Raw genomic sequence first — 26,653 nt, forward strand, 5'->3', positions numbered from 1 at the left:
AATAAATGACAATTCATTAGCTACATTATTTTTAATAGGTATTAAAATGATGGGAGAACAAGAAATTTTTTAATTTTTTAAAAATTGTTAGCAAAAACATTTCGTCAGAGGACATATATGAATAAAGCACGTGTATTAAAACACAATTTGGTAGTTAGCACGGCGTCTTTCTCACTATATTATTACCATTTGTTTAATTTAATACTGAGTTAATACTGAGTGACAGTCAAAAAGAGGTGTAAATCATATTCAATAAAAAGGATATTAATATCATAGCTTATTGATAAAAAACACCTGAAATATACTAGAGATGCCCCGAACCCCAACGAAACAACAAGAACATTTGAAATCCCATGGGTTCGTGTTCTCAAAGTTGCCAAAGTTTTGATCAGTCTCGAAGTAATCTAAAGTTAATTTCTGAAGCTTAATAATAAAAGGACACCAATAAATGAACTATATTGAAACTGCCTATTGCATTATCTGAAGTAAATGTGATATTCATTTTGTATAATCAAGGCATTTAAAAGAAGTGTTTAAAGATAAAAGGAATGCGTATATTCATAGCAGACGGAATATTTTCAAACTTGTTTAAACTGGAACGTGTAGATTTTAATTTTGTTAATTTTACGAATCAAAATCGATTTCCTTGAAATTGAGGCGAGAATAATGGATATGATATTTATTATTTTACTTAAAAGATTCACTTAGGTTGTGACAGTCCTTCTTATAAATTCGACAAAAACACGGGCACCTGACGATATATTCGTTTTTCTTATCATGAAAAATTAAACCCCTACTTAATAATACAAATTAGGTAGGAGATATACCTTTATTATGAGCAAAGTGTCTGTGCGTTAAAAGCTTATTTAAGGATTGTGTCTAATAGTTAAAATTACAAAGTCTTACTATATAAAGTTTATTTATTTATCTTAGTATACAAATGACATATTTCTAAAACAGAGAAAGATCACAACATATAAATACAGTGAACAAAAATAACAAAGGGTAAATTGACAAAAATCAATAAAAAAAAATACCATAAAAATGACAAAGTATGCTGCATTGCAAAAAATCACCACTTTGGTGACATAAACTCTGAGCCTCTCTCTGAGTGCATGAAGCACTGGCGTAGTGATCACGTGAGAACCGCTGATCAGCTCTAGGTCTCTACGATTTGAGGATATATAAAATGTTCGTAAAAATTGAGCGTTCACATTCTAGTATCCATCTTCTCCTTGCCGGACTCTGCGTTGTGGAATCCGTTTCTCTGCTCCTTAGGAACTTCCATCTCAACTTCCGGAACTTTGACTATATCGTTCCGCGAGAGATGTTCCACTATTCCCGCGCCATAGGCGTCACCAAGGACGTTTACTGCTGTCCTAAATCGATCTCTGTAAATGGTGGGGAAAATGAATTATGATTTCGAAATTTTGATTAAAAGTGGAAAATCAAAGTAGGGACCACCACATTCATAAAACAGAAACAAGAACTGTTCAACACTTACAAGAACCAGTCAATGGACAGAATCAGCGTGATTTCATTGATTGGCAGACCGACCGCCGTCAGCACAATCGTCATGGTAACCAGTCCGGCTTGTGGGACGCCGGCGGCGCCAATGGCGGCAGCTGTTGCTGTGAGACTAAAGAAGGGTAAAAACAACGTCAACTCACGAATCGTCTGTTTGTAACAAGAATCAGAGAGGAAAGTATGGAGATTATATGACGTATTTTAAACACTTTACGTCGTGCTCACATAGTGACGTCACCTACCTGACAATGATAACTTCTCCGACGTTGAGTGTCTGACCGATATATTGAGCAATAAAGATGGAGGCGACGGCCTCATACAGCGCTGTGCCGTCCATGTTAATGGTGGCTCCAATGGGGGTCACAAACATAGTCACACGGGGGTCCACGCCATTGTTCTCCTCCAGACAGCGCATCGTCAGCGGGAGAGTAGCAGAGCTGAAAACAAACATTTAATCCATGAATTCTTCCACATTTTATCCATTATTTGTCATGGTCACATGAATAATCAAAATTAGTATCTCAATTTTAAGCACCACAAAATTAGAGGTTAATTAAGGAAAAAAAAAGAAAACATCTGTTCTTTTTATCAGGGACGTATATACTAACGTATGTTAGTATATACATGTACGTCCCTGTTTTTATTGACTTCCCTAGAAATACACGCGGGGATGACCTTCTTCCTCGAAATTGAGGCGCAGTTTACCTCCTTTTCAAAGAAAGAGGCGGGGCTTAACTAAATAAGCTTCTGTTCTTTTATTGACTAAGATGCAGGAATAACATATTTCCCCAAAATAGAGGCGGTGTTAATCTACTACCCTGAGATAGAGGCGGGGCTTATATCTACTTTTACTAGATAGAGGCGGGGCTTATATTTACATGTACTTTCACTAGATAGAGGCGGGTTTAGCCTAGCATCTCCCAGAGATAGGACGGGGCTTACCTGGACGCCGTTCCCCAGGCCGTCAGTATGGCCTTGATCATGCCCACCATGAATCTGAAGGGGTTTTTCCTGGTGAAGATGACGTAGATTAGCGGGAGGACGATGAAGGCGTGGATGAAGAGGCCGGCCAGCACCGTTACCATGTAGTAGGCCAGCTGTTCAAACATAGCGTCCAAATCCTCCATCTCCACCAGTTTAGCGGCGATCAGGAACACGATCCCAACCGGCGAGTACCTACAACAAGACAGGGTGTTATAGTGTGGTGAACGCACAGCGAGTCCTATAGATATAGAGGGGTAATAGAACCATTTTAACAAGGCCTTGGACTTTCAGTAGGACGTAAAACTATCTATTTTTTGCGTAAAAACAAGTTAAAAGTGACGCTGTCTTCAGTATGTTCAGGTGAAATATACACCGAGTAACCGATTGAGTATTTTAGCTCAAAAGCCAGACAAATCGTGTTAATTTCAAAGAGCAATGGCTGAGTAGCCTACAATGAAATAGACAGGCCTACGTCACATTGAAGTTTGACACCAACTACCCAAAGTCCAAGCTCTTAATAAAATGGTTCGAAGTTCTACACACACAGCATGGATGTGAGCAAAGTGATGGTATCAGTAAATGTATGTCAAAGGAACTGTAACCTCCCTGTAAACCGTGTAATGTAAATGATTTTGGAATATATATAGAAAGTGTTTCCTTCGGCAAAATTCATAATGTCAATAATGAATAATTACACTAATCAAATTCCATAAAATGCAGGGTTCATTTGAATTTCTTTTCGCGTTATTTGAATTTCTATTCTATTTTTGACCGTTTATCTGACCATGTTTCGTCATCGAATACTGATGATGAATAAGCTGATATATAACTCCTACTGGAGACACTGTACGAAAATATGACAGGTAAGTCATCATCCTATAAGGCTGAAATTAGAGGCTACATAAAAGCACACAGGTATCAGACTAGGTAAGGACTCGAAAGAAATTTTCAAAGAACTGTGTGATGTGTTCAAGAGTATGTCATTTAGACAAGATTATAGGTGGGTCAGCAAATTCAAAAATGGCCAAACACACCTTAGGATGAGCAAAGTCCTGGAGCACCTCGTGCGACTTCAAAGGATGCAATATTATAACTCAAATAAATACAGTTACTAATGATGGTCGATTAACCATGAACAAATGACAAAAACAAACCGTGAACTCTAGTGTTATATGTCGTACTGTCCATGAAAGAGGAAGTACCGAACGACAAGTATCCTCGGGGACAGACTGTCCACCAGCAGAGGTTAAATGAAAAAATGACAATAACAAACCGTGAACATTAAACAAATAACAAATTTAGTACACATTTCATCGGGGACCGTAGTTACAATATTAAAGAAACACTTGGCCACCGGAAGGTTAGTGCAAGATGGATATCTCATCTACTAACAGAAAAACAAAAACCATTGCAGGTTGAAATGTTTAAAAAAAAAAATACTTAAAATCTAAAAAAAAACAACTGCAATGGTCGACGTTTATCGGAAATTATTACAGGTGATGAAACATGGATACATTATTTTGAACCTGAGAGAAAAATTGATAACAAGATGTATTTGACTAAAAGGCAAAACGCCACGTTAATAGCAAAATGATGCCAAAGTCCAAATAAAGTATTATACGCAATTTTGTTAAATAGTGAAGGTCTTGTAGTTTAAGTTGCTATTCCAAAAGGCCGATCAGTCAGCGGACATGTACACAACAATTATGTGCTGAAGAAAGGTAAGAAACATTACGAAAGGAAGAGACCAAAGTCTGGAATTCGACTTCTTCATGACAACGCTCCATGCAGCACATAAATCCCAGATTGAAAGATCACTTTGGAGAGAGAAAAGGCTCATGTTTTGCCATATTCTCCCTATTCACCCTATCCAAAGCTTGGATAATCGGTTGAAATTATGTGTCTGTTAAAAGATAAAACTTTGAAGGTAACCATTAAGAAAAAAAAATGATAGTGTTATTTTTGTAACAAGGATGACATTATTCATTGAACGCCCGTTGTTTTTATCTCTGTTAAAGTATTTGCACATAATAATGCAGTGAATAATCGCACAGTTGCTGTAAAAGTGTCACACACTACATGTAACTACATGTAATTTGACTAATTGTTTTGTGACGATTGTGATTATGACAGTGGATTATTTAAACTTTGCAATGATTGCAACAATTATATTTCTTTCGTAGCAACAATTAAGGATGAACGAAGGAGAAAATAATCAGTGGTAGTAAATACACGTACATATCGTTATCTGCAACACAGTATTTATGAGTTTAAATAGCAACATTGCACCTTAAGAGGTTATAGAAACCATCATTGAAGGTTCAAACTGAAATTGATTGCAATGGGTACTAGTTCTGGTATACTATAACAAACACTCGGGCCACTGAATAGCTAGGCAGTAAGAGAATTTACAATTCATCATGTCAGCGTCGTAAACCCTTAGTAAAGATTTCCTCTGTCACACGAGTATTCTCAAGGCAATAAATATTTAACACTTCACAATATTTACATTTGTTCAAACAGTTTAAGTTGTTTAGTTTGTGGAAGGTTTCTGTGACAAGCTAGAGAAATACTGATTTAAAGTCCTTTCAATGCGGCTTCTGTTTACATCAAAGCAAAGCAATGCCAAGTAAACTAGACCAATAAACCTGTGTACATTTCCACCTCGACTGTCCGTCATGTACATAAACAAATCAATTCTTTTTCTAACTAAGTCCGTTTCAAGATTTTGCAAATATTGCAGAACAAATTCAGAATTCTCTACAAAATTAAGTATTCCATCGATTTAAAGGGGCACGATTTAGCTCAAAAATTATTTTTCTGTTTTTATTGTTTACAATGCTTTAGAAGGTCAAGCAAAATTTGAGTGTCAGTCATCTTGTTGTGAACGATTAAAACACATTTTTGCGATTGAAAGTTTTTGCGGTGCAGATGAAACCACAAAACTTTCCAAAACATAACTTCAACAGTGAAATCCAGTATTACAGATAATTTTGTTTTAGACATACGTACCAAATGACGAGAGTGACCAGCTTCATGGTGGCGACATGAAGGCACTCAAAGAACTTGACGAGGGGGGCGCCATCCTTCCCCATCTTGGACAGGACGCCCCCTAGGAACAGCGAGAAGACCACGATACCCAGGATGTTCATGCCTGACGCCTTGGTGACGCTCATCGTGTCCACCTCAAACATTGTGACGCCTGTAACACAATTTTAAAATCTATTGACGCGTGTTGAAAATACTATTACAAGTTATACACTCTCAACTAAATAATCACGCATTTAAAGAAAAACGACGATACACCCAGTTGATGCTTTTTCAAAATACAATGACTATAAATTGTGTTAACTTTAAGGACAAATGCCATAACCGAATTCCTATGTCAAGCGTTGGGCTTATGGTTTGATGATTTAGTTTGCCATGAACGAGAATTGAACTGGATTTATCAGTCCTACACAAACGGGAATTATCAGTCAAAACCAATTGATGTTTAGATGACGTCTCCATGAAAATACATTTTTAAAAAAGGTTTGTCAATGCAATGAAATTAGAACCGCAAGAAAAGTCGTCTTCATCTCAGCCAGACCTTTAATCGACGTAAATGACGTCACAACCAAATACAAACTATAAACTTTACAACGCCGTAAAGGCGTGTCGTGCCCGCTGGGAATTGGCTTACACTACAATAAGGGAATATAGTTGTACGTATGGATGGTTTTACAATAATAAGATTTTGTACCTAGAATCTTTAGACTTACCTGTATCGGTGGAGTTATCTCCCGTGCTATTGCTAGTAAGGTTCATGGCCAAAGTAGAGACTGAAGAAAGAACCACATGGAACTTAATAGATAGAACTATGCGATAAAACAATTGACGATTTGTAGTTGATTGAAATAACGAGTGTTTGGAATGTGGGCAGGGTGAAGGCCTGGGGTATTTGATGGGGCCAGGAGACAAAAGTGCGCTGGCGTCTGCGACGTTGACAGATGAAAAATCAAAATGTAAAGGAATGCCTTAGATGATAATTAATGAAAGGAGGAAGGGAGTATGTAAGACAGTGGGGGTGGGGTGTAAGACAGTGGGGGTGGGGTGTAAGACAGTGGGGGTGGGGTATAAGACAGTGGGGGTGGGTGTAAGACAGTGGGGGTGGGTGTAAGACAGTGGGGGTGGGTGTAAGACAGTGGGGGTGGGGTGTAAGACAGTGGGGGTGGGGTATAAGACAGTGGGGGTGGGTGTAAGACAGTGGGGGTGGGTGTAAGACAGTGGGGGTGGGTGTAAGACAGTGGGGGTGGGGTATAAGTTTAGGGTCTTACCAGCCTCAGTGATATTGGATGGGGAGGGACTCTTGAGTGTAACATTCTTTTTGCCGACTGACGTCACTTGCTGAAGAGGAAAAAATGGCCGTCAGATTCACATTTGACTTTGATTTCTTGTCAGCTAACAAAACCTTTTTGATCGATTTGTAATTGCTTTTCATTTTCAAAACGTTTAATTCCGAAAAACAGATGTTTTTTTTAATCAATAAGACAGATGTATCCAGTTGTTGTTAATCACAGTACGAAGACCGAGAAAGGTGTGACAGCGGGAATTCACTCACCTTATTGAAAGCGCTCTCTATCAGATTGTCAGGGAAACAATTTCTACAAATGAAAAAAAAAATTCATACAATTGTATTTCAACATCTTTGCTGAGTATTTGAAACGGATACAGTATTATGATATAACCAGATAAGCAATCCTGTTTAAATAAGTAATCGGGAACGATTTTGATTATTCCTTGGATATAGCAATAACAATATTTTTCAAACTTAGTTTAAAAGCTTTTTAAAGTTTCACAAAGTATTTTGAAAAAACTAAACAAGATTTTCACAACGAACACCCACCACAACCGATCGACCATACCTAATCAGGTCGAACAGAGCGTCCAGCGGCTCCGCCTCCTTGGGGCTCCCCGCCTTGGTGATGTTTTTGGAGCCTTTGTGCCCCGGCTGTATGGTCACCACCAATACAATTCCCAGTATCACAGCCGAGAACGTGGTCGTCATGTAATACACCACAGTGCGCAGGCCCATTCGACCGGAAGCGTTTGTGTCGAGACTTCCCATGGCGGTGATGAGGCTGGACACAATTAGAGGCAGAATCAACATCTTGAGCATGTTCATCAGCAGATCTCCGGGAAAGCGGAGGTAGAAGATTTTTCTAGTTTCGTACGGTGTCCAGACGCCTCGCAGCCCGAACCCGAGGCCAAGGCCAACGATGACAGCGATGATCATGAGGATGATGAGGAGGTTGGCCTTGAGGCCCTTTACAATCTTGTTACCCATGCTGGGGGAGTTGTCAGGCTTCGTCGTCATCATCAATACGTGATCTAAAATAATGAGGTTGACAAGTTAGCAAGACCGGGTAACAGCCGTTGCCATAGATGACATCAAATGTGGCGGCAACAGACCAAAACCAAAGCAATACAGAAACAAGATAATACTAGAAGTTGAAATGTGGTAATTTCAAAACAGGATTTGATTATCATGCACAATGTGACTAACGAGAAGAAAATCCGGGTTTCAAAATACTACAACATTTATCACATTATTGTCACATAATTATGAAACCGCTGGCATTGACGCCATGCTGTTGATTGTACACGTGTCAGATTTCAAATTCACTGGAATATGCTAATTCACAAAAGCAGGGGTCAAGACCATGCACAACGTCGCTCCTAAACAGGCTGTGGAAGAAGGCTTCCACGGAGCAGAGTCCGTCTGTCTGTCTTTCGTCATAGAAGACGATAGTCGTCCAAGCACTTTTTACCTAAATCCTTCAAGTATATTGCACAGTCAAACCTTGTATACTGCCTGTGGGTAAATATTGTTTAAAAGAGTCAACTTTCGTTCAAATGTATCGAACATTCAACTCTTTTTAGTTTAATAATCCAGCTAGTTCACAGTCCGTAATCAATGGACTGGAAAGAGAGTGTTTACATGTCCACTAATGTGTGAAACATGAAAAGGCATTGGGCTAACACAGCATGGATGCCACTTATATACTATCACATGGTGTACAAAGAACTTTTCTTAATCTTTCTGCAACAAATAAACGCCTTTCAACCATTGCAAATCCACTCGGAACCCCTCCGGTGACATGTTCATAAATCACTAACCAAAGTCGAAGAAAGCCGATTGTTTGCAAATCATTGCTCAATACATGTACGTCAGAAGTGGACGGATTTTAGGGGGATTTTTTTTTTTAGCAAAAGACATTTGCTAACAGGATATGTTTGCGTTTGTCAAATCGAGGACAAGATAACCTTCTTTTTTCAGGTCTTGACTAATTTATTTGCCTAGAATGGAATGATTGCGCAAATCTGCACCGAGAAACCGTTTGTTTTGATGGAAAATGTCTTATCTAGAAATTCAAAACAATGGAAAAAAACTGAGGATTTCTTTCCGTCATTTGAAAATATGAAAATAAACTTTACGTATATCATGTTTACCTTTTCAAAACACGCAACAATAAAAAAAAAAGCATCTGGTGTCATTACTAGGAAATATTTTCTTTGGACTACAGTATAAACAAAAACCATCTTTTTATGTAAATTAAAAAAGGGAAAAGCAAGACGTCATTTTGATTTCTGCGTTGATATGATCAACAAACGTAAAACAGTCGGATGTTACGGCTTAGATACAGCAATAAAAGTACACCTCGTAGAAAGGAAACTTAATATATAATAATTAACATATTCCGAAGTTATATTCCCTCCTTGAAAATAAAAATTAAAAAAAAGAAATACATACAAAATATACCCCTCGATCGATAAGTTTGAATTTAACGGTGTCAGTAAAAATGAATCAGCACAAAAAAAGACCTTCAGTACTTTTAGAACTACTGAGTCGCCAACAATAAATTTTAAGAAAATCGTTGATTCAAATGTTAAAAAAAAAAATTAATCTTAATCTGCTAGATGAATAACAACATACAAAATATATATTCTCAACCAAGTTATGCCTACCACTCAAAGTTGTCCCTCGGCAGATATCCGACAGTGGCGTGGGTCCACCTGTGCACGTTTTACAGGTAAGAGCCAGTGTGCTACACAGAGGGGAGAAAGCGGGGCTATGAACGCATGCCCCTGAATATTAACTTCCTAGTTGACCCGTCTTGTTTATAAGTAACAGGATACCCACAAATAAGGTGCAGCCATCTTCTAAACTGCGTTGCTCTTCGTATCTATTTTTTTTTCTTTAAAAATAATATCAATCCGTATAAACACGCATTTCTTCCTACGTGCCGAGTGGACCATCTGTGAACTTCCTCTATGGAGCGTAACCGAAAAAATTGAAATATGTATATATGTAAAATATACATGGGCGCTATATGCCTACAGAAACACAACCTTCATCCGGTAACTATGACTGATCTCATTTCCTTCCACAAAAAGAGGGCTGCAGTTGATACAACAATTACCATTGCTTGTGTGCCCCATTCATCAAATTTGCTTGTCCCCTATGGAAAACTTGAGTAATTTACATTGCCAGTTGAAATGACCCTGTCACTCCACGGTAAATTCTGCTAATTTTTATTTCTATCAAAATCAGTAACTGACCACGCGCTAGCTGGGAACAACATAACAAATCAACAAGACTGAGCATATTTATTTGCGAAAGTAAGTTCAACAAATTGTAATCGAACTGAATTTCTACAAGGAAGTAGGAAAGGGACTATAATACGCATTAATTTAACTTGGTAAATAAATGATTAATAATATCAATATAACGATAAAATGTAATAACACCATATTGCATAATAGAATCTTTTGCCCCATTTGACGTCACTAGCTGGTCTTTCAAGTAAACTAGATCAGAATGAAATAGAAACATTAAGCTACAATCCCTGCGTCGCATGAGGAAAAACATAAACTGAAAACAAGAAATGCATCTTTTTTTTTATCACAAAAAATAAGGTAGTACCTATCCTTTGTGTGAATTGTGATCAAGTTCTACAATTCTTCCTCCCTGTTGTGATAATGACAGTGGGCTCAAATTACCAGTACTACGTCGGTCTGAGATACAACTTGACATAGCACCGCTACTGTGCAAATCATGTGATGTATTTCAAACAAGCAAAGATTTGTTAACTTGATACCCGCAAATCGACCAAAAAGTTATTGTAAATGACGTCACTTGGAAACTTTTGACGATTCAAAATAATTAATGATGTACATGCAAATTATGTATTAAATATAAAGTCGGAGTGTTATGATCATAGTGCCAACCACTATAACTATAAACATACACCCTGAGAAACTGCGACAATGTACCTTAAAGTCCTGTATAAACAGTTAAAGGGCTAATATTTACACCCGGAGGTTCCTTTATTGTTGACGAATAACATCGTAGTTTTTTAATAGGTCAAGATGTCCAGCTTGATCTAATTATGTTTGTATTAAATTGGCCGACTTTCTCTAATGTAAATGTGGTATAAGGAAAATAGATTGTTACACAGTTGACTGAAGTATGAACTCGGTGAAGAAAACCGGAGGGTTTGGCTAAACTACGTACCACCCATGTTCACGGCTCACTGATCATTGTCATCGTTAGATCAGTTCATTAAAAAATCAGACAAGACACCACTTTGCTCACCAGAGCAAGAGTTCCCAGGTTCATGCGGTTATTCCATCTTTTCCCTCTGATTTGAACATATTTTATTGTATACATATATATAAAATACATATACAAATGGTTTGGACACAAGTTCTGACAACTTACTAGGTCTTTACCATTTAATAGAAAAATTATACAAAACTTACAACTGTTATTGCATGATATAGAATTATTATTACGATAAATGAAAATAAATGATATATACGAAAATAAGAAACATGCACATAAACTATATTAAACAAATCTACCAGTTTCGTTGATGTACAATTTAACTAATGAGAATAACTGTTTGTTAATATCAATGAATAATGACTCATCGCCCCATAATAAAAGATGAGTATTAATTATATGAAAATGATCTAGTTGTAGCAGATTAAGAAAAAAATTATTTCTAGCGATTGTATAATTTTTGCATTTGAAGAAAAAATGGTAAGCATCTTCGGGTGATCCACAGCGACAATTACCGCTTTCTATAATATTTATTTTGTGTAAATCATAATTGAGTATGCAATTGTGTCTTAGCTTAGTATGTATTATGTTTAGCTTGCGCTTACCATGTGTAAAAAAAGAGGGAGCTTTAGCTATGTTTTTAGATTTATATAATGAATTCTTAAATCTTTGTATAGAAGTTTCATTTCTTACTCCTATACTTAATGTATTCCACAATTGGATAGTGTCCGGTACAAATGATTTCTTAAATAATTCTGTTCTACACCTAGGTAAACTATAATTTTCAATGTTCCTAGTTCTATATGCAGAGTCGTTACTCCTGGTATTAGGGATGATCTGAGATAGATATTCAGGGACACACTTGTTGTGGATCTTGTACATAGTGGTAAGTTTAGACGTCATTCTTCTAGCAGAAAGAGTTTCCCAGCCCGTTTAAAAATATAAGGATGTTTTTGATGCAATAATTGGTAACCCTGTAACAATGCGGGCAGCATATAATTGAACTTTTTCTAACTTGTCAATGTCATATTGACTACAGCCATCCCAAACAACTGAGGCATATTCGAGAATTGGCCTTACAAAGGTAATATACATTTTGGAAAGGCTGCTTTTTCCAAGACTAAATTTAAGTTTTTTCAAGAGACCTTATTTTTTTTAGAGCTTTGTTTACTATAATATTAATGTGCTCCGACCATTTAAGATTGCTTGATAGATGTAAACCTAAGTGTTTGTGTGTTGTGATATATTCTAACTTACAATGCTGAAAAAATATGTCGGCTAGTTCATAGCTAGATTTTGTAGTAAAAAAGACAGCCTTAGTTTTGTTTGGATTGAATTTAAGTAACCATCGACTAGACCACTGTTCCAAAATGTATAAATCATGATTGATATTGTGTTCAATGATAGATAAATCATGCGATGCATATTGGATACAATTGTCATCTGCGAAAAGTCGACAAAATGATAACATATTTTGTGAGACATCATTAACATATATCAAAAAAAGCAAGGGTCCTAACACTGAACCTTGCGGTACACCCAATTTTATACAAGTATTAGATGATAAAACATCTTTGTACATTACTTTTTGACTTCTATTACATAAATAACTTGTAAACCATTGTAAAATGTTGCCGGATATTCCGTATGTTTCTAATTTAAAAAGTAGACCTTTGTGCCATACTCTATCAAACGCTTTTGATAAGTCACAAAAAACAATACAACATGATTTCCCGTCATCAATACTTTTTACAATATTGTGATATGTTTCAATTAACTGGTACACAGTTGAGTGGCCGGGCAGAAAACCAGCTTGATATTTATAAAACAAGTTGTTGCAATGAAAAAAATTATACACATGTTTAAAAATTAAACGTTCCATTAATTTACTAACACAGCTCAATAATGACACAGGTCTGTAATTAGAGGCTACAGAAGGATCATCCTTCTTAAACAGTGGGATAACATGAGCAAGTTTCCAATTCTTTGGAAACTTATTTTCAGACAATGACCTATTAAATAAAAGACACAAGGGCTTGGAAATAGTAAATTTTGTGAGTTTAAGCATTTTGTGACTAATATTGTCAGGCCCAATAGCTTTGTTTGCTGGCAAAATTGAAATGATATCTATAATTTCTTCTTCATTAATAACAATATTTGATAATTTATTATTACAGAGTGAATACATTGACGGCAACACATGGCCTGTGTCATACACATTACAAACAGATGAGAAAAAATTGTTAAGAAGCTCCACTTTATCTAAATCTGAAAAAGCTACAAAGTGTTCTCCTTTGTCGGAGACATGTTGTATAGGTGGAATATCTGAACATGATTTTGTTTTAAATGTGTCTTTCATGAGTTTCCAATAGAGCTTATTATTGTCCATGAATGCCTCATCTAAATGGAATTCAATGTTGTCATAGTAGTTAGAAAGTGCATGTTTTTTCATATTGTTAACCTGATTTCTAGTATTTCTGAATTTGATCCAGTCTGTTTCGCTTTTTCCTCTATAAATTGTTTATAAATTCTCATCTAAGCCACTTTTGATATCGCACTTAAAAAAACACAATTCTAAGTGGTTGGATTTGAAGCGTATAAGAAAGGGTTTCTAGGAAAATTTTGCTTTGTTATTTGTGAATGTCTGTCGATCCCTTTTACGTATTCTTGAAGTAATGCATGTGGTTCATCATTTCCATGAGATTTGGTATCAACAACGTCTCAAAAGGTGTTTTAAAGATTCTCTACAACATTTTCCTCGCTATAACTTTAAAACTATAGAACCCTCCTGCTCATGGCTTGACCCTAGGGAAACAGTTTAAAGAAAATAAACCCATCCCTTTTCAGCCATACACCTCTTCAGATGCTTAAAACTTTATACCAAGTTTGATTGAAATTGGTTTAAAGGGACTTGGACACAATTAGGAATCAAAAATTTTATTTTTATTTTTTATGTATAAAATTGTTTTCTGGTGCATTTTAAATGATGGACCAAAATATTGAATGTAAAAGTCAAGTTACAAGTGAGATAAAGAGAATTGATTGTTTTGTAAACAAAGTCTTACAGTTCTTTACACAAAATATAATGTAGAGAATTACCATTTCTTAGACAAAATGGCATGTAAAAACAATTTAAACTAATTCAATATCTTCCACAAAAAAATACTTTTGATTGAAACTTGCATCAATGCAACACATATGTAAAAATAACAATATTCTAGGTTTGTTAACAAAACAAAGAATTATGAACTCTGTATCTTGCTCATAACTTAATATTTGACTTTCAAATTTTGACATAGCATTGTAAACTTCTATATTTATCTGTATAAACATTCAAAATGGAAAAATAAAATATGAAAATTTTAAGTCAAATCGTGTCCAAGTCCCTTTAAAGCATGGTACATATGTAGTTATAATTGAGAAGATGAGGTTTATACCTCTTACCGCGAAAAAAACAGTGGCGGATTCAAGCCTCCCCCCGGAGCAAAAATTGGTCAAAATAAAGTTAAATTATTCTCTATCTGGCAAAAAAAATGTACAAATTGCGAGTCCTTAATACCAACTCTTTAAAAACTCGTGGGATTTCTCTACATTAAACTAATTTCAACGAAGAAAACCCGTACAATTGTGTAACGTACATAGTTCATTTGAGTTACGCTCTCCTTGGCTTTAAATGTGACCAGTCACCCACCTTTAAGTAATTGGTTATACATGTTTGTATTTAACGACTCCTCCATGTTTATTATAATCCAAGCGGGCATTGTTATCTTTTTTTTAAACCTGGGATTACTGCAGGTTTTAAATTTCCAAACCTTTAAAACTGTAAACAATTGTTTTAATTTTAAGTATACTCACGAAATATCACTTAGTCTAATTCTGAAGACTTCATTTTTACCCTACAAAATCTCTAAAATCCATGAACTTCCGAGAACTGCACCCCCTGGACCCCCATAAAATAAAAGAAAATGTTTCTTTACATTTCTGCAAAGCAGATGTTTTTGATGGGATTACTGCAGGTTTTAAATCTCCAAACTTTAAAAAAATGTAAACATTTTTTTTTAACTTATATTTTTTTTTTACGTATATTCACGGAAAGAAATATCACAAAAGTATAAATTTGAAGACTTCATTTAACCCTACAAAATCTCTATAATTCATGAGCTTCCGGGGGCTTTGTCCCCTGGCCCCCACCAGGGAAATCACCTGGACCTACTGTGGACCCCAAGGCGGCCCCCAAACCCCCTCACTAAAATTGGCGCCCCCTCTAACTTCATATCCTGGAACTGCCTCTGCAAACACCGGACAGTCCCCTCAGTCCTCGGCTCAGGTGAGCTATAACAACAGTTGATATTTGATGGTGTGGATCGTTGCGGAATATGATCTTTTATAATCGGTGTTAAGATTTTTACTATTGATACCATAGACTTTCATTTTTTTACGTTAATGTGTTTTAAATCGACAAATATGTAAGGAGTTACAGACATTTAACAATACGACCCGTTTTTGGGAGTTGATTTTAATCAACTCTCCTATGCAGTCACTCTGGCAAACCGAAAGTGAAACAGTGTTTGGACCTAAGCACAAATCATCACCGCTGACAAGTCTTAGTTCTCGAATATAATACAAAAATTCGATGTAATGTATGCTGAAGCATTGTTTTTCAAGGAAACTTATCTATAAACACTTTGAAAATAGTAAAATTTTATATAATACGAACAGTTTAGATATTTATGTAGTCTCATGTATTTCTACGCCAGAGTTTAATATAGTCTCGTTCAACCAAAAACTCGGCTGTCTCCGTAAATCTCCGACAAACAGAGAGGCTCTCTTGCTTGTCGGAGATTGACGGAGACAGCTGAGCGTCTGGTTGAACGAGACTGGAGTTCAATATCAATAGTGCTTGGATCCATACAATTTTTAGAATTGTTTCGATTACTGATACATAGTTTAAAATCTATCTTTAAATATTACACAACATGATTCATATGGGGTTTCTCTAAATTCTTGTCTGAAAAGTCTAATTAAAATTCATATTATAAAAAAGTGCGTAATTTAGATACAGACTAGAAACTAATTGCCACGCAAGATAAGTTGATTTTAAAATAAATGATAATCGATAAAATCAACTCCCGTCAGTACTTCAGTACTTTGATTATAGTAGTTTTTCTTAATCGTAAAATTACTGATATTATAAATGATAAGATAACTATATACCTTTGTAATAGATTGATCAGTAAACTGCTGAAGCCCCGAGACTGCGCCGTTGTGTATGGGACCTATATATGTTTATTATCATCAACCATTGCTTATATATATGTATTGAAAGGAAAAACCATGTGCTGTTCACAAATGCCCCACCCCAAGACTATATACAAGTAGTTTGTGTTCACATAAATAAAAGTATCACGTCTTTTCCTAGAAACTTTATATAACAAGTTAAGTGGTAACAAGTTTTTAAAATCAATTATATGTAACATATGAAAAAAGCTGGGGTTTTTGTGCAAAAAGCAACAAAAAGTGGCTAATAACTGTTAACATTAAGAATGCAAACCTGTCAAAAATCTTTTAATTTTCAATTCTACTTAGCTTTGAAACTGTAGCAACGGTTTTCAAATTTTATGTATAATATAATCACATGTATTGCAAAGATATTGATAGGGATGTGAAATTAAAAAGTATCCCAATGGAGTTTACCTAGAATTAAAGAAAATATTATTTTTTAGTGGTTTCTATGGTAATATTCGATAAAATATGGTTCTTGCCATATATAAATTGATGTTTTCTTCATGCCGTCGCAATCAATCAGATGCTGTCATATTCTGTCCATCTAAATAACGGATGGTATAATATTATCGGTCATTTAGATGGACGGAATATGACGACTCAAACTGCCATCCCTAATGATTTTTATTTAAAAGAGTTTTGCAATTTAGGTAACTATATAAAGAATGTTTTTGTCACCAGAAATTCCATGCATGTGTAACTTGCTTTTTTCAAGTATCCTGTTTTTATGTATATTAAAATGTTTATGTATGTCTTGGATACGTCTATGAGCTGAAAAGCTGTTGACTAATTAACAATACAATGTCCACACAGTTTGGAGCGCAATATATTACCTCCTTGATTAATCAAACCCCTCTGTTGACATTATGATGATTTAACACTAGCGGATATAATTTGACGTCTTTGAGAACGGGAGTGGGGGTGACACAAGTCAATTACCGTCACCAGTACATCATTTTATTGATTACATGAAGAAGGTCCCTCTACCCTAATCTTTCATATCATATTTAGCAACTTGGAGAAAACGTATAAGACCGGAAAAAGAAACACGCTTTGTTGTAAAATAAGTACACTGATACTGAAAAAAAAAACGAGCTGGCCAAACAATAATTTCTCCATATGATATACATATGTTAACGAATCTCTTAGTGTTTCATTATAAACACTCTTTTCAAATCATAATCAAATAATCCACTTCGTTACAAAAAAATTACATTGACAAACATTTAATCATTATAAACACTGGTGTTCTAAAAAGTCACATTGTTATTGATAATAAAACTAACGTATCCTTTTTTCACATCACGTTTATTTAGAAGCACATGCAATTGAAGCAAGTTGAAATATGATATACAATGATCTCCATTATCAATCTATATAAATCATTTTCGTTTCTGGCATAGCCCAATGTACCAGATAAGAATTAACTTTGTTGCATACACAAAAAGGAAAAGGCAGTTGCTTTATAAGCGATGCAGTTTATGTCACAAAATTGTTTATGTGTAAATTGTCAAACTACGTAAGCTTACATGGAAACAGAAAAATTCTGATCAAGAAAATGTTTATCAAGTTAGCTGGGAATGCAGTGTGTTCTATTTTAAATATATCTCATTAAACTAAACTAGGTTAAAACAATCATTAATTGTATATAAAGTATCAATTATTTTCACCAAACCCTGAACATTTTTTTCAAAGTGTGTTATATCGACGATATCAATGCACTTTGAAAAAAAAATGATTTTTTTCAAAGTGCGTATTTTTTCAAAATGCGTTGTAACACCCCTTTCCATCGCAACTTAATTTATCCTTCAAAAGAGAGAGAGAGAGAGAGAGAGAGAGAGAGAGAGAGAGAGAGAGAGAGAGAGAGAGAGAGAGAGAGAGAGAGAGAGAGAGAGAGTTGTGCGTGTGACTGTGTCTGACCAGGTTTTGGCGGGTCTCCTGTCCCCATCAGAGGTGTCCGGGAATGAATCACATTCTCCATGGCTGTGGGCGTTTCCAGCATCTTTACTCTCTAGTGTAGTAAGTAGTACACCTACAATGTAAAAATAAAATTTCTTGTTGATTCTTTCTGTTTTTAACGGAATAGCTGAAGCTTTCTCAGTTTGAACAAGATACCGGAAAAGTCGAGCTCAGGAAGGAAATACAAATCTACAGTTATGAAATAATTACTATAGTAAAAACAAGATGTATGCGTTGTGAATCTTTTTATTGATCCCCCACACCTTTAGGTAAAGATTATGAAACAAATACAAACTGGTAATTTGCAGGCAAGTAGCATCGTTTTTAAAAGTGGGTGCTAGATTCATCCTAAAAAATCTTGACAAGCCAAAAAATTTTTAAAGTAATTTTGAACACCATGAATATCCTCTTTTTTTGGGGGGGGGGGGGGGGGGGGGGCAGGAATATGTGTTTACCTTCAACTATTACTACAAATTCATGGTTATTTCCTTAATTTTTGCTTTCACTTTATACGTGCTCCCAAAAGAGTGGGGGAGGCAACTCCTTCGTAATATATATATTTGCTGCGAGAAAAGGTATGTGTGGGTGTGTGTGTGTGGGGGGGGGGGGGGGTGCAGGGCGACGCTACGTGCCTTATTTCTTATTTGTAAAAGATATATACTTTTCTAGTGTGTATCATATGAAACAAGGTTAAAAAGATAGCATACAATTCTATTGTACATTTAATTCAATTCAACCTGCATGCTGCGCATTCATGCACTGTATTATATTATCTGTTGAAATTAAAATAGTATTTACACTAAAATTATCGCAATTTTAAGTGGGAAACCATATTCAAATATTTTTGTGCAATACAAAAAAAAATCCGTCCCTGTAGTATTCCAACTTGGGATCTGAGGGTCAGTAGTCTGATTATATTTCGACTTCACTGACCAACAAACGTCAACGTTAATATCAAACATCAATATTGATAATTTTTCGATGCAATTTAAAGATCTTAGGGTGGGTGAAGGACTGTCACTCTCAACAAAATAAAAGATCGAAAGTTCTTTTTTTAAAGGGAAGATTGTTGAAGAAATACATGATGTAAGAAGTAATTAAATACTACGGGGACACCGGTTACAATTATTATTTTATTATTATTTATTTATTTCAACTTTGAGCAATAAGCTCATCAGCATTAAACATAATTACATGTATAAACATATGCGAGGCACGCAAAATGCGAAGCCATTAGGCTTCAGGGTCTCTGCAGAGCGTGCACTCTCGCTATGGAGAACAACATACAGCTTTCTTATATGTTTACATCATATATGATATTGTGAGATACAATAGATATATAATACTGAAATTATGATTTACCAATTGTAATAGAAAAAAAAAAGTGTATAATTTTAACTAGAGCAATGAATTTCTGAACATAGTTGCATAGTGAAGATATTTACCAAGGTTACATAACTCTTTGGTATTGTTTGAACTAAATAACTGAACAAGTTTGAACACAGATGGTTTTTTAACATAATAATTCTTAATGTATCTTGATCTTAGTGAATTGTAAAGTGGGCATTTTAACACAAAGTGAAAAACATCTAATTTAAAACAAGTTGGATTTTTTGGGGGTTTTCCTTGACAATATTCTCTATCGGATTTTACATTTATATTTACATATTAAGAGGGTAAGTAGCAAAATCAAATTTTGCTAAGCAAATCTATAGTCAACCGTATTCTAGCATTCACAAGTAGACTACAATTAAACTTTACATTCAGAGCCAGAGGAAAGCACTCATGAAATACCATTCGTAAAAACTGAAGTCATCAATTCAATGACTTTTTCTAAGAATTCTCAACTACAGGATGGAAATGGGGCCTTAAGTAAATGTGCACTTTTATTGAAACGGAGTAAATGATGCAATGATGGGAGTTGAAGTCTTGTTATGTAACAGAAATAACAAAAATATGTAAACCTTAATTTTTTGGTATAAAAGGGGTCGGTGTTACAATAAAATCTTGACACTTTCATGAGGTTCATATACGAAGATACTAGTATATCTAGTATGTAAATTATTAATTTTACAATCTAGACAGACTTAATTTGACGATAATTGATATGAATTATTTTTCAGAAGCAGCGCATCCTGTCTGGTGTTTGCTTCTTCAGACCCGGATATTTTTTACAGTTATTCAAAAAGACAGAGTCATCATGTCGGTAATTTACCAATCCATTATTGTGCCAAACATATATATTTCATTACTTCTCATTACTGTTTTTTGACGTTTCTTATTCGAATGTGGAAATGTCAAATGAGAATTTTAATTAACAAAATAATTAATTCATCCGTATGTCAAGATATGATTAATTCCTCGTGCCGAGTATAGATTGTACAATAACCGTAACTTAGAATCTGTATAAAACATTGGTTACTGATGGATTTCCTCGCTAATTCAAAATAGCACAGTGTAACATAGAACTCTCTAGTATAGTTAGTCGTGGGGATTATTAAAGTATAGTTAGTCGTGGGGATTATTAAAGTATAGTTAGTCGTGGGGATTATTAAAGGGGTATACTCCGAGAGATGTCACATTTATTTCTACTGCTGTATACCGGTGTCTGCGTTTTACATGCACCAGTATAGTTATATAACAGTCGAAGAGTTTATTTGTTTTAGCATAAATTGAACAACCGTTTATTGACCAGATCTATCTCGAATTTCGGACCTAGACTCCGTCGAGCATCGGAGAATATGAAGTGTATATGGCGGCTCACACATTAGAACAAATCGATATTTAACAGAAAATGTCAGTGAGTGTCAAGATTTTGAAACACGATTCGTACTTCATTCTGATAAGTATATATTTAGAATTAATTTTAATTTTTTGTCGCCTTTCGTCGACAAAGACGAACTCCTTACAATATGTAGTAACTTATGATTCTCATCAAAACCCAATAGCTACAATTTCGAAATGATCAGAATGTCAAATACCTCGAAGGGGAAATAGAGATTTTTAAAAATTTGTCCAGTTTTTGAAATCATAGATATAAAACGATACCTGCAGATATGGATTTCTCTTGCCGGCCTTTATCGTTCATTTCGATAAATACACAGTGGGCATTGTATATATAGACGTGAATGAGTTTGCATGTCCCTAATATTGACACGCTAATTTTTTCTTCAGGGAAATGGCAAAAATTGGGGCAAACATTCGACATATCGTTAGACTGAAATAAATTAACCTGAGGTAAAGAGAACCACACAAAGTCGGTTTCTGTTTTCTATGACCGGGGGTGGGGGATAACATTGAGAAATTTAACCAAACAAATTCATCATAAATTGTTATTCTATGTATTGAAATCATAGCGAATAATATTAAAAAAGAACAACGTGTTGTTCAAATTGACTTATTTACACAAATGCCAGACGTGGATCCGTCTTTCACATAAGACAATTAGAGGAAGGCTGATCAACATTTTATGGGGGTATGGGACACACTGAAATATCAATGTCAACGGAAGTCTATCAAAAATATAACCACCGGGTTAAAATTTCAAATAGCACAATATCTGACTTTCAAATATATTTCAATAATTCATTATTAAGAAATGAATTATTACAGATATCTGTAGCTTTAATATTAATGAACCTAATTCGTCATGCTAGAAGACACGTTTAGTAAAATAAAGAAAATAAAAAATTGTACTAAAAAATGAGGTAAATTTTATAATTCATTCCGACAGAAAACGCCATATAGAAGTGTTCAGTACCTTTTTAATCGTAACAATCAAGATGTTTTCTTCGTTGACATTATCGAATTTTTTTTCGCGAATGGCATCGGGATCGAGAGCTCAAAAAGGAAGCAGGTGCCCCAAGAACAGTAACTCGTGTTATCCTTAGAAACGTAAACAGTAATGTCGACGATGGAAAGTGCAATAGAGGATTTAAAGGACGACAGCGTCCCACCCTGTTTATACTGGTCCGTGGATAAAGTGGCGGAATGGATAGAAAAAATAGGATTTCCAAACTACAAAGTATGGCAATTTTAGATAACAAGTTTAATCAATATGAGGAGAATTCCAAATTTAAATACATTGAACTATTCTATTACATGACTGTGTTTCATTGAAAACTTTAAAAGGTTTTAACACTGATGTTTGGATAAAAAACAAGCATTGAAATTGTTTCTCATAATAAATCGATCAAACTGAAAAAAATATGAAGATGTTACCTCAATTAATTAATGGATTTCTTAAATGAACTGAATGTCAATTTAGAGTTTTCAGATCAGTCATTCAACCCTAATGACAGGGGAGAATGTGTCATTTTCAATGGGACATTTTACACGGTGATACTACAATGTTAGAAACGCAACACCCATTTATACTTTTCGTAGACCGAGTCATGCAACCAGCTTTTGAACATGCATCAAAATATAAGGCTTACGATTTAGCTGATAGAAATATAATTAAAAGAGAATTGTGGCAAATACTTTGTTAAGGATTTATTGTTGACTTTAGAATAAAACGTTAAAAATCCAAGATGTACGATGATTACTTCACTTTAACTTGTTTATTTGATAATTTGCAATCTTCATAACATATCATATACACTACAACTTGATTATAACGAAGATACCAGAATCCAAATTTAAATTACATGTATTATAAATCGACATTCTCATACCTGAGATAGAAATCCCAAAACATTTTTAAAAAAATTATTGCATTTATGCCACTACTTTTGGATAAATACTCATAATTTTCAATGTGTAGAACCCAGCTGTATTTACCTGTCAGTATCGTAGATATTGGAGAAGACACTTTCTGTTGGCTGTGATACTCTATATAAGCGCATTACGATTCACTGGAAAAAATAATTTCAATAAGCAGTGAACTTTTTTTTTAAAAATTGCAGTCTTGCATCACCAGTAATCGCATTGACGGGAGGAAACTTATTACCCTGGAGGCCTCACAGCTGCCAAATATCGGCATCACAGACTTTAAACACATCAAGGTATGAACATCTCAACCCATTAAACAAAATTCACACACGAGGAGAAGCTGCTCATCCAAGAATCATTACAGTCGGAGGAGTAGATTTTAAAGGATTTAAATTCAAACACATTAACTTTTTGGAAAAGCTTAAAATTAAATGAGAGAATTTAAAATTTGTTTATGGTTAAGGGATCGAAAAGAAATGGACAAATCAATATCTGTGAAAGGTACATGCGTAGGTTTCATATGATGCCTGAATGAAGATCATGATAATTAAAAGTCTTGTCAGTCATCCAAATCCACCTTTTTAAATTTTTCTTATTCAAATAGCAAACAATGACATCACATGTTTTTATTTTTTGACATCGTGAATATAGACTTTTATAACTATTGACTTGTTGCTTTTAAATGCAGGTAACTTTCACGGCAAATATTTTGCGGTTTTTTTATATGCAATAAGAATAAATCTATTTAAAGTGTAAACTAAATAAATTGTAAAAACAAGATACTAATTTGTAATGATGATATAACCAACTCATATTAGTTATCAAGTTAGTGTCTTGTTAGAACAATAAAACTAATCCCATATAAGGAGATACTAACTTGTTAAACTTTTTTTACCTTTTTAGATTATGAGCCTAATCAGCTCTTGTTAAGTCTAGCATAATGGTCAAAGCTTCAGTATTTTCTTTTGCAGACAATTTCTAAAGCTGTGAGAGAACTGCTGTTCATAGAAGAACCGGACTGGAAGAGAAGCATATCACTGCCTCCCCGGGAGAATCTGGGTGAGTCAAACTCTAATCCCCCCCCCCCACCCCACTGCAGGCACAGCCACTTAGCAGCAAAGTTACCAGAATACCAAAAACAAACCAACATTTATTGAATTGGCCTGAACTTTGGACTGGTAGGTGAAGGTTTGGTGCCAAGTTTTAACATTCTACATGTACTAAGCTTGGCTTTGACAGATGGTGTAAAAGGGGAGAAAGTACATAGCGTACTTATCAAATTTTTCCAATTAACATATATATTTAGATATTAGAATATTTACATTATACAAGTAATAATCAACACCTTCTCGTCACAGGGCTCAGCGCCTATGAACAAATGCACAAAAATCAACTCTTGTAGTAAAAAGGTTGATAGCAATGTTTCATGACTGTTTAAAATACCGCAGTGATCTCTATCACTGTATAGTGTATATTGATCAGACTTTTCATTAACTATCACCTAAAAATTTCTTATAAAATTATATCATGATATTGTAGACTATGGTGTGTCTGCTGCCTAATTTAATTCAATATTGAGTATGATATATTGCTTAAATAAAAGTTATCGCACTGCATGTGATAAATTTTTGTTATGAGGCCATCCATAAAAATGTTTGTTTGAAATTGCTGCCTGGGGGTCTCTAGAAAATATCTCCTTGCATAAAAAAGTTCTTCATTTTTTGTTAATAAAATTATATCAGCATGGGGGAGGGGAGGGGGTTATTTCAATGAGCCGGGAGGCAATTTGAAACAAACAATAATTTTATTTTGGCCTAATTAAAATTATTCTTCCAACAACCTCTCTACCTTTTTAATATTGACCTTTAATTTCAGGAATGTATCTGGAGAGGAAAGGTCACAATGGGAAGAATCTTGATGGACTAACTTACAAATCCTTCCTGTTGAACTTAAAAGATTCCAAGTGGCAGCCTCCGCTGGCCAATCACTGCTTGATTCTGCCTCGGTCATAATGAGATGTGGTCACATGTCAGTCATGTGATATAGCCTGCCTTATAAGGGAATTCTCTGCCCACAGACGTGATTAGTGTGACCATACTGCTGAAATCTCTGTGATCACCCAACAGCATTTGTATAAGTGTCAAAATGTATTATATGTTTATATGACTATTTTTTTTGTCAATTTTGTAAACTTGAAATCCAAAACAGCAATAGAGTTTCAAAATTTATTTAAGTTTTTTCCAATTTTAATTTCATATTTTACTTAAGCAATTTATTTTCCCATTCAATTAAATTTCAACCACAGAAAGATAAAGATACTGTAAAAGTGGGCATTTACGCTGGTGGTTTACTGTATATATGCACATATTTTATGGTCAAGCAATATGCATTGGCATTTAATACGCGAATGCATGATTTACCACACGAAAGTTTTGAGTTTTTAACTATATGTGCAAGACTACGTATTTTCTTTAGGTTTTTAACTTAATTACCATGTAACTAGTGTAATTTTTCCCTATGTTTTTAAATACTACTTTTACAAGTACTATAATTTTTAGTTCACTTCAAGATGTACAAAATTGGCATATACACTGGCACATCTCTCTGTTAATGTGTTCTATTTGACGGAGATTAAGATTTGACAGAATGTAACTTGGAAAGATAGTTACTCTGTATGTGTGTGTTAAACCACGAGGGAGAACACTGTTTATGAATACTGAACTTCATGCATAGCTGTGCACAACAATTCATTTTATTTCTCAGTCTCGATTTTTTGTTAATTTTCAAATGTCCACTGTATAAGCAATCATTTCATCCTTGGATTTACCTGAAAGAAAGCATAGCATTAAAATAAAGGCTTGTTAAATGTTTTAATTCATCTTAACATTTTCCTAAATTCGATCATTGCAGAAAAAATTTACATAACCCGCTAACGCGGGCTGTGTATTTTTTCTGCAATATCGCTACCTTCATATCCCGAATGAATCACATTTTATTGTTTAAAAGAAAATTGGAGCAATGAGTCTACTGGTGACCTGTTGAGAGCTTCACTGGCCGAGGGTTTATGATGCACTCCAATTAATGGGGAATGGAGGGGATTGAAAACCCTTTGATTAATCGGTGATTGTTGGGGAAGGACAGATCAGTTTTGAATGGAAATGATACTGTTAGGCAACAACTTGTTTGATGAACTCCTGAATGGGGTCTATCGATCCCTCTGTCACTCCAGTTGTATTGAGCCGCTGAACAGTCTTAATTGATGCGATACAATCTACATTGTAAAAACATGTAAATTCACACACCTGGCCGTCACCATCCAATAACTTTACACAACTCACTATCATACAACACACCTGGCCGTCACCATCACATAACTTAACACAACTCACTATCATACAACACACCTGGCCGTCACCATCACATAACTTTACACAACTCACTATCATACAACACACCTGGCCGTCACCATCACATAACTTTACACAACTCACTATCATACAACACACCTGGCCGTCACCATCACATAACTTAACACAACTCACTATCATACAACACACCTGGCCGTCACCATCACATAAC

The 26,653-nt window shown here is 35.0% G+C and overlaps 2 protein-coding genes across 6 annotated transcripts; one reads left to right on the plus strand and one right to left on the minus strand.

Annotated features, from left to right (window-relative positions):
* Window positions 1-900: 900 nt before the first annotated feature.
* LOC105330890 (excitatory amino acid transporter 1) lies at window positions 901-18,450 on the minus strand. Of its 5 annotated transcripts, none has more exons than XM_020068372.3 (10): window positions 18,323-18,450; window positions 7,416-7,881; window positions 7,112-7,154; window positions 6,828-6,897; window positions 6,273-6,332; window positions 5,524-5,713; window positions 2,470-2,703; window positions 1,770-1,964; window positions 1,505-1,639; window positions 901-1,391 (listed from the first exon to the last, which is right to left on the minus strand). In XM_020068372.3, the coding sequence occupies exons 1-10, from the start codon at window positions 18,402-18,404 to the stop codon at window positions 1,211-1,213; spliced, it is 1,656 nt and encodes a 551-aa protein (XP_019923931.3). In that variant the 5' UTR covers window positions 18,405-18,450; the 3' UTR covers window positions 901-1,210. The 5 variants fall into 5 exon arrangements, with proteins under 5 accessions (XP_019923931.3, XP_011431127.3, XP_034311405.2 ...); XM_011432825.4 differs by lacking the exon at window positions 18,323-18,450 and adding an exon at window positions 9,520-9,842; XM_034455514.2 differs by lacking the exon at window positions 18,323-18,450 and adding an exon at window positions 8,671-8,719.
* A 3,774-nt stretch (window positions 18,451-22,224) lies between these two features.
* LOC105330891 (sterile alpha motif domain-containing protein 15) lies at window positions 22,225-25,251 on the plus strand. Its single transcript, XM_011432827.4, has 4 exons — window positions 22,225-22,385; window positions 23,269-23,367; window positions 24,046-24,133; window positions 24,950-25,251. The coding sequence occupies exons 1-4, from the start codon at window positions 22,266-22,268 to the stop codon at window positions 25,084-25,086; spliced, it is 444 nt and encodes a 147-aa protein (XP_011431129.1). The 5' UTR covers window positions 22,225-22,265; the 3' UTR covers window positions 25,087-25,251.
* The last annotated feature ends 1,402 nt before the right edge of the window (window positions 25,252-26,653 follow it).

This window comes from Magallana gigas, chromosome 7 (genome assembly GCF_963853765.1).
Source record: "Magallana gigas chromosome 7, xbMagGiga1.1, whole genome shotgun sequence".
In the NCBI taxonomy this organism is placed as follows: Eukaryota; Metazoa; Mollusca; class Bivalvia; order Ostreida; family Ostreidae; genus Magallana; species Magallana gigas.